Genomic DNA, 15,000 nt, shown 5'->3' on the forward strand with positions numbered 1-15,000 from the left:
CCTGCCAGTATCTGGAATTGTAGACTATCCGTTTGCGTAAGTTCTTTCTTGACGTGTAATTTCTCTACCTCAAGTTCTGTTTATAGTTTCATTTTTAATATATCAGAGCTGTATTTTTTGAGATATAAGCCCTTGCTGAGACTTAGGATGCGGATGAGCATAACCTGTGTTACATCATCCTTTTGAGATGGAGCCATTTGTCTCAGTTACATGTGATCACATAGAGTAAATTGAAAAAAGAAAATTGAATAATTGTACATAAAATGAAGTTTTATAGGAATAAAAATGTCACTTTAATCCAGCAGGATTCATTCAATTTTTCTGTGGATATTTCAGAGTTGATTCAATGAACCAGATGATCCCGAGATGTGATGGGACCATGCAGAAATTGTATGTAAGTGGAGACTTTTCATCTGATGCAGAATTCTACGTGGCAGTTGGAGTGCTGGCCTTCCTCTACATCATTGGGGCTGTGGCTCTCTATTGTTATTTCAGCCACATGTATGAAAACAATCCTCTTGTGCCACTGGTGGTGAGTTCAGGAATTTTTCTGTCTCTATTTCTTTCATGTTGGTGTCACTTACCCACATCCTTTAAAAAAAAACTTTTTTTTCTCATACTTTCTTGTGAATATTTTAACATTTTTGAATGGTGGTCCCAAACAGTAAGCTACGATTTCCGTTTCAGGATTGTGCTTCCCATGTTTTGTTTGCCATCTTGTGGCTGGCAGGAAGCAGTGCTTGGGCCAACAGTCTTACCAACCTAGGAATGGCTACAAGTGTCAATAACATCATAGGAGAAAATCCAGACCTCTGTAAACCCAAGATGTGCATTGGTGACAGGGAACCCAATTATGCAAAGCTAGTCATATCTGTGGTGAGTACTACTTGATTTTTAACCCATTGCTACCATTATTTTTTATGCATTTATTTATTTATTTATTTTAATTAACCTTGATAAAGTCATAAGAGATATCTTACCTTATTGATTGTATTGTTAACCTCATTTGTGACTCTCCCTCAAGTGCTCTCCAGCCTGTGCTGTGGCTCACATTCCATAGGTTATGAGGTGTTTCTTGTTTTTTTTTATGAATTGATTATTAGAAGCATGTTATCTGAAGGGGGAGGGAGTTACTCAGGTAGTCCCCTTTATTTAACTCCTCATGTTCATTACGGTAATACACAGGCTTGTTATTATTTGGTAAAGAGCAAGGTGAGAGGCTAGTAATCCATTTGTGAATTAAAAGACAGTGTTTACAGTTTGCCATGAGTTGTCCAACTTGACTTACAGCAAAAAGAAATAAAAAGAAAAGCTTTCTCTCTAAGAGGGAAGAGATGTTTGTGGACAACTTTCATTTTTACTTGTTGTTGCCTAAATTGTTGAAGGCTTTGATTATTATTGGATAGAATTTATTGCTTGAAATTCTGTGTTTACATGTTTATTTTCCTGACAAATGGCTCAAATTTAAATTATATTTTGTAGTCTTCTAATTTTCAGGAAGGATATAATAACACAACCCAGACAAAATATAATTGTTCAACAGCGAGCAAACAGCTCACAGGAATGGTCCTGCTTTCCTTTTTAACCACTAGCTGACGGATGGCATGTACGTACATGCCATGGCTGTTGTGGACTGAAAAACGGATGGCAGCATATCATGCCCATTCATGCGCCATTGGCTTGTCGGATGGAGCTTGTTTTTCTCCGATAGTTGAGGCTTCATTTATTTGATAAGAATTTTTAGGGAATAGCACCTATAATGAAGGTAAACCTTCAAAATTATAATATTTTTATTAATTATAGAAAAATAAGTAGCTTTTAGGTTCCAAATGTCGCTTGCAAACTACCGAACTAGCCAGGTGCAAACGGGAAACTGCCGATGCGCGCCAACAATCCTGTTATTATGTCCACTTGCCAAACTTTTATACCCATCGGCATTGGGTTAATACAGTGCAGTAAAGGAGCATAGTTAGAGTCAGCTGGCCTACAGCTTGCACTGTGCAATATAAGAATGTTGTGTAGCATTTATTCCTTGTTATTTTGTTAGACTTTATATGACATTTTGTTTTGCTACCTGTGGAATGCGCCCGAGTGGGGAATGGGGATGACCTGTTGTGACTGTCTCTGTCAGGAAAATCTTAGGAATCATCTTTTGTTGCTCTTATGGGATTTAGTTGAACCAATTGATTGTGAATTTTGTTTATACATTCGTGGCTTCACAAGAGGCAATTGGTAGGCTTACCTGACCTCACCTGATATGGGCATTCCTTGAATTTTCTGGAAACTGTTTAATTTTTTCTTTTGCTGTGATTATCTCTGGTATTATTGCTATTGACCTTGAGATTGTTATAATGTTATCAAGACTAATAGCAATAAGAAATAAGAAGTAGAAATCTCCAAAAATCAAGGAATAGGATGGGCAGGGGAGCTCATCAGGTAGAACAGGTAAAAGTTTTGTGGGCCTGTGTATGTATAAGCAAAATTGATCAACTAAATTCACAAGGCATATATGTCACATCAACCCAGGTGTAAGAGTTGAGTGTAAAGCAATATTTCCTGTTTTTTGTCATCTTTTCTAAATTCTTTCTATAATTGCAGATTCTTGGATTTTTGAATGTGTTCCTGTGGGCAAGCAACCTGTGGTTCCTGTACAAAGAAACTCACTACTTCAAGGCCAAGACGCAGAACCAGGCAGATGGTACTAACCCCATGGGAGCTGCTTGAGGTGTACGGGGACAGGAACATCCAGAGGGAGTTTGGATCAAATTGAAGGAGGTGCATGAGCATTGTTGGTTACTCAGAAGTGCCCTCTTATGGTTTCCTTTTTGCCAAACTCAGATTTAAGCATCTGACTTTTTTTTTTTTTTTTTGTATGCGTTTGTTTTTTTCTTCATCTTTTTGTTGTATTGTTTTGTTTTTCTAGTTTAGCTTTTTGACTTTTTTTTTATACAACTGATTTTTATAATAGCAATTCATTAGTGATTGTTTTTTTCTTTCTTTTTAGGATATTTTATGTACCTGAGTTTATGTTGAGATGTAGTTGATTTTGTGCAAGATCTGAAAATGTGATTTCTGTTCATAACCTATATTCTTCTAATTTAATAAGATGTGTTGAGTTTCTTTTGGAATACTGACAATAGATCCAAAAATATTCAAATATATAAGAAAGAAGTATTTTTTCTACCTTGGCATATTGTTAATTATGGTTTATTTTTCTTGATTAAGAAGCACACAGTCCGAATCACATAAAAGAATCAGACTTAAAACCGACACAGAACCAGTGTAAGTAGTGTGATAATGAATTGCAAACTTAAAAGCATGATTATTTTCTAAGGAGACGGCATCTGTTCAGGCCGATCAACTCTTGTTTAAAATATGCAAGTCAGTCACATATTGACTGCAGCATCATTTCAGAGTGAGTGAACATGAAAATAAGTATGCCTTTAATGTTGCCCTCCCCCCACTTTTTTATTATTATTTTTTTTTTTACTTTGTGTCTGTTAACTGCTGTATAGTGTAAAATTCTACCTTTCTCTGTGACCTAATAGTCGACCAAGATGTACAACATTACAGAAATATAATAGTTCACAAAAACTATAAATTGCGTGTATTCATAAACAGTATGTACATAATCATGCAACTAAATGAATACCTTTTGTGAAGACAATGTTGTCATTTGTGGTCTTTCAAGTGTGTTTGTAGCTGATAGTTATTGTAATTGTTAGAACACATTTGTTATTGATGTTCCAGTTCATAATTCAATTATTTCACTTTGATATGAGTATGATAATGTGAAATAAATGTATAAGAATTCATTATATCTTTGCAATACTGATCCATCCAGGACCTACCTGTTTGCCATATCTCTTACACAATTCATTATCTGTGAAAATTGGTGTGTGCTTGCATCTACACAGATATATGCACCCATATTTCCACTTCAGCAAAATAGGAGCCCTCATATGCAGACTGGTGCTTGTACATAACTTTTTTACTAATCTAAAATCATAGTTGTGCCAAAACTGCTACATCTGCAGTCAGATGTTTTCCACCTCACCATCACTAGAGGTGTTCCTATTATGTAGCGTAGTCGAACACTTACATTATGATTGCAGTTACTAGCTTTGCTCTTACATTTTGTATCCTTGGTTGATTTTAGTCCTGTTGCAAAAAGTTCTCTCAGGAAATAGTTCCAGTAATAATGTCTTTGGCTAGAGTAAGTAGATGATGATCATCTTTCAAGTGTATGTTTGTTCTCAGACAGGAGGAGAGTCTATGCTGTTTTTTTCTTAATGAAATCATGTTGTAGAAAGAATGTAAATGATAAGGATACTTAAAGCTTGTTCCCAGCACATGAGTACAGTTCTCCAGTTGGTAAGTGTGATGTTATATTTTGTTATCTTTCTGTGAGTTCCATAACCAAAGATGCCAGACGTTGGCACTTTTTCTGATTGCTGACTGATGCAGTGATATCTAGCTTGGAGTGAAAAGAAATTAAGGATACAGAGAATGGCAGACAAGGAGGCACTGGTTGGAAAAGCAGTGGAAGACCAAAGAAGTTATTAATCAAACTGCTCTGTATGAATTCCTCATATTGAATGCTGAAATTAGTTTTGTTAATAAAGATATTTTCTGGTATAAATGGTTCAGAAATTAGTTTTCTCAAAGGATATTTTTGTACTTGGTCTCAATTTCTGGTAATGTTAAAATACATCCAGTGAAGGTGAGTGATGCAAAGACCACAATATTTTTCTGTACTCAATACTACCTGTCAAGAGACAATGTCTGGTTTGCCTGTGTTTTATTGCAAGTATTGAAGAGAATTCATGCTTTCTTTTTTATTTCTTCAAATTTTATGGAAGGTTATGTAAGGGTTTTGCCTCTCTTTATTACAAATGATTAGCCGTAACGGATGTAATATTTTGCTTTAAGTGATTTGTCATATGAGATTTTTGCACTCTGGGGGAATGTGTTGGAGCAGTATCAGAATTCCTATAAAGACATACTGTACTGTGTAGAAAAATGTTGTAGTATTAGAAAAAAGAAAAGAAAAGAAAAAGTCAAAGAAAATTGATAACATTGTTGAATTGGTAACATAAAAAATTAAGGTCATATTTCAAGACAAAGTTGTAAGAATAACAACATTGCATAGGATGTAACTACTCTTCATTTTTGTCTAGTATTCTTGTAAATGATTAATACTAATTATGTAGAGAAGGTTTTGAAGTACTTGTGTACCATCTGTTTTGTATTTTAATTCTATGCAAGGGGATAAAAAAGCGCAAAATTGAATATGAAGTTATTTTGTTATATTGAATTGGTAGCTGCCAATGAAATGGCAGGATGATGGCTACATATATGACTTGCTTATGTTCTGCAAATAGCAAGTACTTTGAAATAGACTGAAGTGATTCAGAGCATTAAATTGTCCATTAAAAACTCATTGATAATTCAGTCATTTAAATTTGTTTCTGATCCCTGTACACATTCTCAGAAGTATAGAGAGTAGGGGAGTTATTCACGAAAGGTCTAAGACTTCTTTGCGATTTTGTCTCTGATTTGCACTGTTGCCACATCTCAAAGTTAATGCTAGTTATAGAATTAACATATAAATTGTTATAGACCTTTTTTGATAATCTATTGTAATGATAAGATATGGTAAATATGGCAATAAATCTTACTGATATCATTGTGTACGCACAAAATTAAAGACAGCCTTAACGTTTGTGAATAGAAAATAGCTGTAAAATATAAGAAATGACTAAATTAACGTTTGACAACCAATCAAAAGGGTCTTCCAAGTTTCTCCTATCCTATTTGATGGAGAATTATCTTGAAATTTGAGTAAATTTGCATTATAGTTTTAAGACTGTCCTTACATGCGTGGGACACTTCCACACCTGTCATAAAACTTTGACCGATTCATAGACAAATTTGAAGATAATTCAGGGTTAGATATGATGGGAAAAAAATTGGAAGACCCTTTTGATTGATTATCAACCATTACTTTAGTTGTTTCTTATATTTTACAGCTATTTTCTATTAACAAACATAAGGACTGTCTTTGATTTTGTCCTTATGCATAAGGATCGTCTTAGATTTGTTTTTATGCAAATTTTCCTTTGTTGGAGATTATTCCACTTTGGAAATAATAAAAGCTTTGAGGCCACATTTCATCATTTATCAAACCTTAATTGAGCCGTATGCTAATTTTTAATGCTGTATTTTATTAAAAAAAAAACACAGTGTCACATGCCTTTTCAGCTGATGCAATAACAATAAATGCAGGCATTCCATATCTTATTTAAATATACTGTGTGTAATATTACCATTGCCATATTTTTCATATCTTATCATAGTAGAATATCAAAATAGGGTCTATAAAAATTTACATAATATTTCTATTACCAGCAGTAACTTTGAGATGTGGCAGCAGTGCAAATCACAAAGAAAAGTATTAGACCTCTCATGAATGCCGCCCCAGGTCTTTTGTGAGTTTCTTACAATGTAATGAAGAACAATAGTCTATGCAGTCTTTTTGATGCTCAACATTTCTCAGATTTCCTTTCTTTCCATCATTCTTTGGAAGTTGTATTTATTAATTTTATTTTTTATATATTGCACTATTTGTAATATCACTCTCATTTTTATTTGTTGCTTCTTATTAGTGCAGTTATGGTGAAATGTCTTACTGTATAGAAATTTTTGCTGATCATTTTCTGACAATAAGATCACCTTGCTCTTGCTGAACTTTATTTCAGTGTATCACATTTCATTAAAAGTGGTTACACTTAAGCAGGCAACTTGAATAATTCATAGTATTATGTCAGTACTATATTTATCAGGCAATTATATAGGTTGATTTTGAAAACTAAAGCTTAAATAAGATGTGACTGTGACCGTAATTTGTTTCTATGAACCTGACTTTTTTATAATTATTCATGGTTTGTTTGCTGACTGCTGGCAAATATCACAGTACTGTAAAGATTTTATTTATAAGAAGTGAAGATGAATCACATTTTTCTTTCATTGTTCTCTGTATTTTAAAAGGAGGTTAAGATTAATATGATCAACTTGATCTCCTTGGTATATGCATCGATTCCTTCAACGAAAGTCATCAGTTAAACAGTATACTCATTGTAAGCACCATTTCAGTCTAAATGTAAACTGGACAAGAGTATTAACAAAAGGAGTAGCTCAGAATCAGGGGCAATGATGTTTTTGCTGCTCATTTCCTGTTTGTGAATAGGTTTAATTCTCGTTAGTTGAGTAGGTGTTCCACTGCACATTTTTCTCCAAGGTACTGAGTTACCAGTCAGTGTATAAGAATAAATATAAGATTATCAGGTCTTCTAGAGTGTTGTTTGCCATGCACTTCACTGTAATTAAGGTTATTACTGCTTTGAGGCAACTGTCTAATTTTTGTTTGTTCTGATTGCAAAAGTGTTTGAAATGGATACTTATATTTGACATTCCTTTGGGCTTTGCTTACAATAAGAAATAGATGATTGAAAAAAAGGTTACCATTTCCATTTAATCTACTCTGCTATAAGAATTTCTAGTTGCCAATCTGGTTTGCCTACAAGTATCTTTGGTTGTATAGTTAAACAAGATACATCCTCTGTTTTACTAAAGGCAGGTATGGATAAGCAGCCCTGATCAGCGGGGTTTCCTAAGAAGAAGTGTCAGGAGTGGGCAAGCTACTGGCTAAACAACCAGTTTGCAAATGGAATTGGTTCAAGCAGTAGTTGCCCATCTCAGAAGTTTCTTTCCAAGCATGCTTCCCTGTCAGGCTGATTTCTCCAGAAATGCCTAAAGATATTCAGTTTTTTATTTGAACAGTTATTTTATCTGCTAGAAATTGCAAACTAAAGTATGTGCTTAGAGCTTTAACCTCCAGTTTTGCTTACACACTCCTGTTATGGAGTTCAAAAAGATCAAGTAAGTTATGTGGCCATGCTGTTTCACTTGCTTAACAGTCATAAGAAAGGATTAAAGACCATTCATAACATGCAAATCCAGTTCTTTGCTGTACTTTTTTTTGAACAGTAGTAGACACTGATAAAGAATTCACTTGCATCCATGTATGTATGCAATTCGTAGAGAGTAAATTTGAATGGGTGCTGTAATCCCAGTCCACATGAATGAGCAATGCCTTGTGATGAACACAATCAAGAATTCTTTTTCAATGACTCACTTTTTAGATCAATAAACAAATAAAGAAATTGCTTGTGCAAAAGCTGAAGTGCAAGCACGAATGTAGTGCTACACTGCCAGACACATGATATTTACTCCCTAATCATCAGTAACATCAAGTAATTAATAATATTTGCTTTTACTGAAGCAGAAGTAATTAGAAGAAAAAGGATAGCATTACTTGATATTAATATTCATAATCCTCCTTTATTAGTGAGGAAGGGGGGAGAGGAGGGGATCTAGTTTTGGATGATGGAAAACAGAACCTTCCAGACTTTGGTCAGACACTGATTCATGGACATGGGCAACAGCAACTGTGTCTGCAGATTTTCTCCTTTGACAGAGACTGACTATTAGACGGTGCTCATTCATGTGGATAGGCGTTAGGTACTGGCATGCCACCTGGTTTACAGATTGTCAGGCAAGTGCTCTATGGTGATAGTAACCCTATTTACCTATACCTTTCTGAGAGGAATGTTCTTGTTCAAATGAGATTTTCTCTCTCTTTATGTGTGCATGCTATATCCTCTGGATACACTTGAAATATTCAAAATATAAAAAACATGAAATCAGTTAGCTTAAAACTTGCTTTTTAATTGTCTTCAAAAAAAGAAAAAAATACAAAAGTTAGATGGTTGCCTTGAATCTTCTGTTGTGCTTTATTTATATTTTGTACAGGTGTTTAGCAGCTTGTTATGGTATTTTTAATATGTATATAATAGATAACCTTTTGAGTATTGAGTTAAATTACTTAATAATCTTGTGGTTATAATAGCAATATAAAAAATCCCAGAACCTTTCCAAAATTATATACCTTTTTTGGCAGAAAAGTAGCTGTAGGCCAGGCAGATATAAACAGTTGTAATGTGCTTAATAGATAACAAACTTAGAGAAAAATGTGTTTTCAAAACTTGTCACACAATTCAAATTATTGTACCTTTCTCTTATTTAGAAAACTGCATTAGTAGTAAAGAGATGCAGAAAATAACATGTATGGGAGCAACACAACCAGGTGTAGGTGCACTCAAAGTAGTTACAACAAGTATGGGTATACTGCTGCAGTCTGTACGCTTTTGCCCGAGTGAATATTAATGAACTTTGCTTTCAATAATAAGTATTTATGTGCTTGCCTATTACAAAACTATGAGAAGAAACAAGCGATATCTTTTTTTCTTGATTGTTTGTAAATAATGCATTTCTGTGTATAGATGATCCAACTGGAAAGTAGGATAAACACTGTGTTCATTGTATTTTGTGAGTGACTGGTTGCAGGAGATAGATATAACTGTAAGATTGCCTAAGTATCAAGAGTATTGATTACTTTACAGGAAGTGTATGTGAGTAATCTATGGAATATATTTATGGATTTTTAATTTTTGATTATATATTTTGATATATTTTCCTTTTTTTGCTGGAAGCATGATCAATGATCTAATGTTTTACCTGAGCAAACAGTAATTATCCTTCGTTTTCTTTCTATAACTAAGGTTAAATATATTATTTATATGTATTGTTTTGTTGTATATGTATGGGTGGTTATTATTCTTTACATATTTTGAGTTCAGATTTAGTTTGCATATTAATATTTTATGAAAGGTTTCATACTGTAAAGATCAGTTTGTACCAGTGGGTTTTAAAGGAAATAAATTTAGTGTTTTTTTCAGATGACAGGAAATTCATGGCTTCCTTTAGCTAATAAAGTAAAGAGTGGCAGTATGTGTTTCTTTACCTTTTATACCCCACTTCCTGGTCTTGATGCTAGATCATTTTTTACAAAATGTCGCTCATGGTATGTATGATATTCGGGGCTTTGTGAGCCTCATATCAGTTAAAAACCTTGCTACAGTACACAAAGACTGAGGAGGGAGAAACATAGCTGTAACTTAAGTAATGCTTTATTGCAGTAAATGATGGTTATAATATTCAATAATTCTCATTTTTTTAATGTTAAGATTCCTTTCCTTTATTGCTAAAATAAGGAACATTTACAATTTACCAAGTGAAATACTGCAGTCCTATCTACATATTGATTTACTACATATTTTTACAGTAACCATATATGTCCATGAATTGCTGAGTGGAGAATATTGAACATAAAGACACTGCCAATTTATATATATACAGAATATACACAATACATCTCTACCTGCCTATAGTATGCAAAACCAACCATTAAAACTTTGATGCCAAGCTTTGATTATTGGTGGCGGTTCTCTTCATAGTATCCTATTTATAAAATAGCGACTTATTTGAAATTTAGTCAGTTGCATTGTGAATTCCTGCTTTTTCACCCTGCCAACAAATCCAGCACAATTATTTGAGTAAGCCCTTTTTTTCAGTATTAAAATATTCCAAACAAAAAGATTTCACATCCAAAAGTTGATCAGTATGATAATGGGTAATATATTTCCCTTGACCTCAATACACATACTAGACAGAGGAAGACAATGCATGTGATCACTTTGGGATCTATGGATTTAAGACCCCCCAATTCCATGCCCTTTGTCGGCATGGGGTGAGCTTAGGAGATGGGGACTGAGGCCTAAGGTAGGGGATCACCCCTACCTTGGGCCTCAACCCTCTTCTCAACTAATTTTGCATGGACTTCTTTCCTTTTCTTCCTCTTTTTCATTCCCTTCAATCCACATTCTAAAGTGAGAGAGCTTCTGAAAGGATGAAAGACTGGCTCTATCAGTCTTGAATGGCCTTCATACTCCATTTGTAATTTTCTCTTTAACCTTTTCACTATCACACTAACATTTATCAAAGTGCTGTATGACCATTCCTTGCCTGGGGCTTTGCCCCTAAGCCTAGCCCTATTGCTTCAGTTTGTATACCACGCTAATGACCTGAGGTGTTGACACAGCAGAAATTTTTCAATAAATAAAAAATATAGACTTGAGAGCACAGTACTTGGCACATAAGATCTTCCTTTCTATAACTATTGGCATTGTAAAATCTGTCATTTTGCAGATCATAATTTTTTTTTGGAATACATGATCTGATTCATAAATGAATAATGTTGAATAGACTGAGTGAGACTAAATGAGGCAAAATATGGATCATTATACAGGAATGTTTTGATTTCACTTAGAAATTGAAGAAAATTTCCCCCTTTGAAATGAGTGACTGAAAAAAATTGTCTGAATTATTTGTCAAACAAATCAGTCAAAATGATTTACATGCTTTTTAGCCATGTTTTATAACTAAAAGTAACTTTTTACCTTTCATTTCTAAGCTCTACCTGCTATTCTAAAAGTAGACTACTACTTATATGCATTAATTAACTGTTCCAGATTTCTTGTGAAAGTTAATGAGTCTGCTGGTTTCCTTTTCTCCAAGATTTGTAACCTGACTGGTTAATTTGTCAAGCAGCGATCTCAATAGATGCCTCAACCATGTGTCATTTTATGACCTAACTCCTGGACCCTACTTGTCTTTTTGTAGGAGCCACTAATTGAGGACTGCAGCTGTGTTTAAATGGACATCATTACTCTTGCACTTTGTGTCGTTTAAAGTCCACAAGTCATTAAGATCAGAATATTAACAAGAGCAGTGCTAAGCTGAAGATCAACTGTAACAGTCAAATTATCAGATAACATGAAAACTAAAACCACTGAATCTAAACAGTGTGTTTTTGTGTACTGTAAAGAATTGTATTTATAAGTTGGATTTTTTTTATCTGACAATTTTACTTTAACAGATTGTCTTGGTAATAATTGTAGTTACAGTTAGTTAATGCTTTTGTCCTTTACATTTTTTGTATAATCAACTTCATAGTATATTTTTTCCAGTTTTAATTTTTTATGTGTTTTCCATTCCATTCCATGTAAGTTTAACACACTTTACCTCATATATATATATATAATGCTTTGTGGATTTCATTAAAAATATATGAAAGTAGCTTTTTCAACTTCGGCTTTCTGATGCACTTCACTGTACGTCACTCTAAAAATTACTTCCAGTATCATCGATGTATTTTGAAGGTTTCTTTTGTTGTCCATCCTAGTAAATGATTAAAATTTACATTGACAGTAGTAGTAGTAGTAGTAGTAGTAGTTGTTGTTGTAGTAGTAGTAGTAGTAGTAGTAGTAGTAGTAGTAGTAGTAGTAGTAGTAGTAGTAGTAGTAGTAGTAGTAGCAGCAGCAGCAGTAGTAGCAGTAGTAGTAGTAGTAGTAGTAGTAGTAGTAGTAGTAGTAGTAGCAGTAGCAGTAGTAGTAGTAGTAGCAGTAGTAGCAGCAGTAGTAGTAGTAGTAGTAGCAGAAGTAGTAGTAGTAGTAGTAGTAGTAGTAGTAGTAGTAGTAGTAGTAGTAGTAGTTAGTAGTAGTCGTAGTAGTTAGTAGTAGTCGTAGTAGTTAGTAGTAGTCGTAGTAGTTAGTAGTAGTCGTAGTAGTTAGTAGTAGTCGTAGTAGTTAGTAGTAGTCGTAGTAGTTAGTAGTAGTCGTAGTAGTCAGTAGTAGTAGTAGTAGTGGCAGTAGTAGTAAAGAAAAAAAAAACAATAATCACACAAGGCACCAATATACTTTTCTTAAATTGGGATTTTTACCTTAATCAGCTCCTTCAAATAAGGGGAACATGATTTTAAATGGCCCAAGTCACTGGGTGATGCCCGTATAGATATCAAACAGATTAATAGATATTCAACAGAATGCATTTAGTCTATCTCATATAAAATCGGTAGAAATTTGATTTCATGTGAAATCAGTAGAAATGAGATGGGAATATCTTCGGACGACGATATCATCTAATATGCAAACCATAAGCGATAGAACTAATCATAAAAGATTACAACATATATCTAAATTAAGATAACAACTAAAAATCATAGTGGTCTGGAGTAGAAAAAATATAATATAATAGACGCATTCATGATATAGCCATTATTGGCCATTCTGGAGTTTGCATGCGCATTCAAGGGGCAGCCTTACACGAACGCCTAAACGTAAACAAACAAATACTTTTGATGGCTCTAGGAGACGTTGACAGGTATGTGAAGTCTCGAAGAGGTTGTGCCGTTATTTGGGAATATTACGGAAACAGGTCGTGGAATTTTGCAATATTTAGATGTGAATATATGTTATGTGTGTAGACGAAGGTGTAACATTGGGCAAGAATATGGAGGCGTTATATGAAAGCTCGTACCGTCTCGAATTTGAATTGTATTCGGTTGCCTCAGTGCCTGCGGTGCGTCAGCCTTGAGCAGTCTTTTGCAGAAATTTGACCATGACACAGTAACACACACGGGGTTTGAGGTTTATCAGAGTAAAAATGTGTGATATATATGGAGTAAATGAATTATAGGAGACTGGTAAATTAAACTTGTCAGAAGAGGGGATAACTGGCAAATGCATGAAAGATGCCCTTTTGTACCAACAGCCAAAACCGATCTGAAATTCCACCTTGGTGTTCCTAAGTGACAGGGCACATTTATTAGATTCAAGTTAGTATGTAAAGTACCATCAGACTGTAGAGTTTGGTCTGCATGGAGGTTTGAATCTACTTATGTAGTAATCAATATTCTCGTGCATTTCTTATCACTAAGTTTGATATTTTCAGATATATCTATATTAATTTCTTCATTATGAGACATTACCTTTTGATTTGTTTTGGGATTCAGGTCAGTTGGACTGCTTGGTATAGGAAAGGAAATGATAATTCATTACCCCTTAAAATCTGTGGCGTGTGAGGAGGTCTCATGGCGCTGACACTGCAGTTAGGGTTTGGGTGAGTGGTGGAGGTCATTGAGAGAACAAATTGTTTGCTGGGGAGCAGAATAGGTGAATTAAGCATGGCACCTAATGACCAAAGGGCCATAAACGTGCCCTATCGCCAAGGTGTTAGTGTGAAATACAATTTTTTTATATGAAATGTTAATATATGTATATGTAACATGTAGTGTTTGCCTATTTTTCAAAGGTCCAAGAAGATGCAAAATGCACAGGAAAAGTCTCGAGTTGACTGGAAGTCTGTCCAGCCACAGAAGAAAGTTACATTTTACGGACCAGTAATTAGCACGTAAGTATTTTATTCCTCATGTATTCAAATAATTTATAAATATTATTTGCATAATTTAATCTACATGTAAGATTAAAATCATATGAACCAATATTTTATTTAGATTGTACTAGATGATATATATATCTATCAAGATGACTCTCAATAGCCATGTTTTCAATTGGTGACAAATCTATTTCAGAAAAGCGGAAAAACTCCGTCCAGTTAGGATAGACACCACCACAAGAAGACAAAAACCCACACTGATGTCTTTATCCAGTTCACCTTCCTTCAACCAGATCTCCCAGTCTAATAGGAAACTAAGGCACCATAAGTCTAAAAGTAGTGAAACAAGACCACACGCAAAAATGACTGTCATGGGGAATCAGCTAAAGACCAGACTTAATTGTAATCATATGAGACCAAAATGTCAGTGTTCAGGTCCTCCTGCTAATAAGGCTAAACAGAGTAGAGTTAAAGGTAAACCATCAATAGCAGATGTTAGAGAGACAAGTCACATTTTAACATCAACATGCACAGTACCCAGGGGTGGGCTCAATGGAAGAAAAATCTATGCCTCAAAAGATAACAGAGGAGGAATATCAATATTAGATGCAAATTGGAGACCAAGCCAGCTTACATTTAAGGAGAATGACATGGAAGAAAGTAAAGGCAGACAAAAGACATCTCCCAGTAATGAAAATGAGAGTAATAAACAAAATACTGAGGATATATCAAAGAAGAGAGTCCAGTTTTCAGACAAAACAAATTCTGGAGATGTATCACATGAGAACCTTCATGCAGAGACCA

At 34.4% G+C, this 15,000-nt stretch overlaps 2 protein-coding genes across 5 annotated transcripts in view; both read left to right on the forward strand.

Annotated features, from left to right (window-relative positions):
• The window catches only part of LOC113805307 (synaptophysin), a 21,751-nt gene extending 11,842 nt beyond the window's left edge, over positions 1-9,909 (forward strand). For all 3 annotated transcript variants that reach the window (XM_027356300.2, XM_070125143.1, XM_070125144.1), the window contains 4 exons: positions 1-36; positions 337-532; positions 688-876; positions 2,599-9,909. The exon at positions 1-36 is cut by the window's left edge and continues 80 nt beyond it. In XM_027356300.2, coding sequence (XP_027212101.1) covers positions 1-36; positions 337-532; positions 688-876; positions 2,599-2,724 — 547 coding nt within the window. In that variant the 3' untranslated portion in view covers positions 2,725-9,909. The remainder of the gene's footprint in view (positions 37-336; positions 533-687; positions 877-2,598) is intronic.
• A 3,163-nt stretch (positions 9,910-13,072) lies between these two features.
• Positions 13,073-15,000, forward strand: part of LOC113805305 (uncharacterized) — a 6,573-nt gene continuing 4,645 nt past the window's right edge. The window contains exons 1-3 of one of the 2 annotated variants that reach the window (XM_027356299.2): positions 13,073-13,182; positions 14,113-14,211; positions 14,393-15,000. The exon at positions 14,393-15,000 is cut by the window's right edge and continues 707 nt beyond it. In XM_027356299.2, coding sequence (XP_027212100.2) covers positions 13,100-13,182; positions 14,113-14,211; positions 14,393-15,000 — 790 coding nt within the window. In that variant the 5' untranslated portion in view covers positions 13,073-13,099. Of the gene's footprint in view, positions 13,183-13,208; positions 13,921-14,112; positions 14,212-14,392 lie in introns of those variants that run through there. The other variant, XM_070125142.1, reaches the window with a different exon arrangement.

The sequence above is a fragment of the Penaeus vannamei genome, chromosome 9 (assembly GCF_042767895.1).
Source record: "Penaeus vannamei isolate JL-2024 chromosome 9, ASM4276789v1, whole genome shotgun sequence".
In the NCBI taxonomy this organism is placed as follows: Eukaryota; Metazoa; Arthropoda; class Malacostraca; order Decapoda; family Penaeidae; genus Penaeus; species Penaeus vannamei.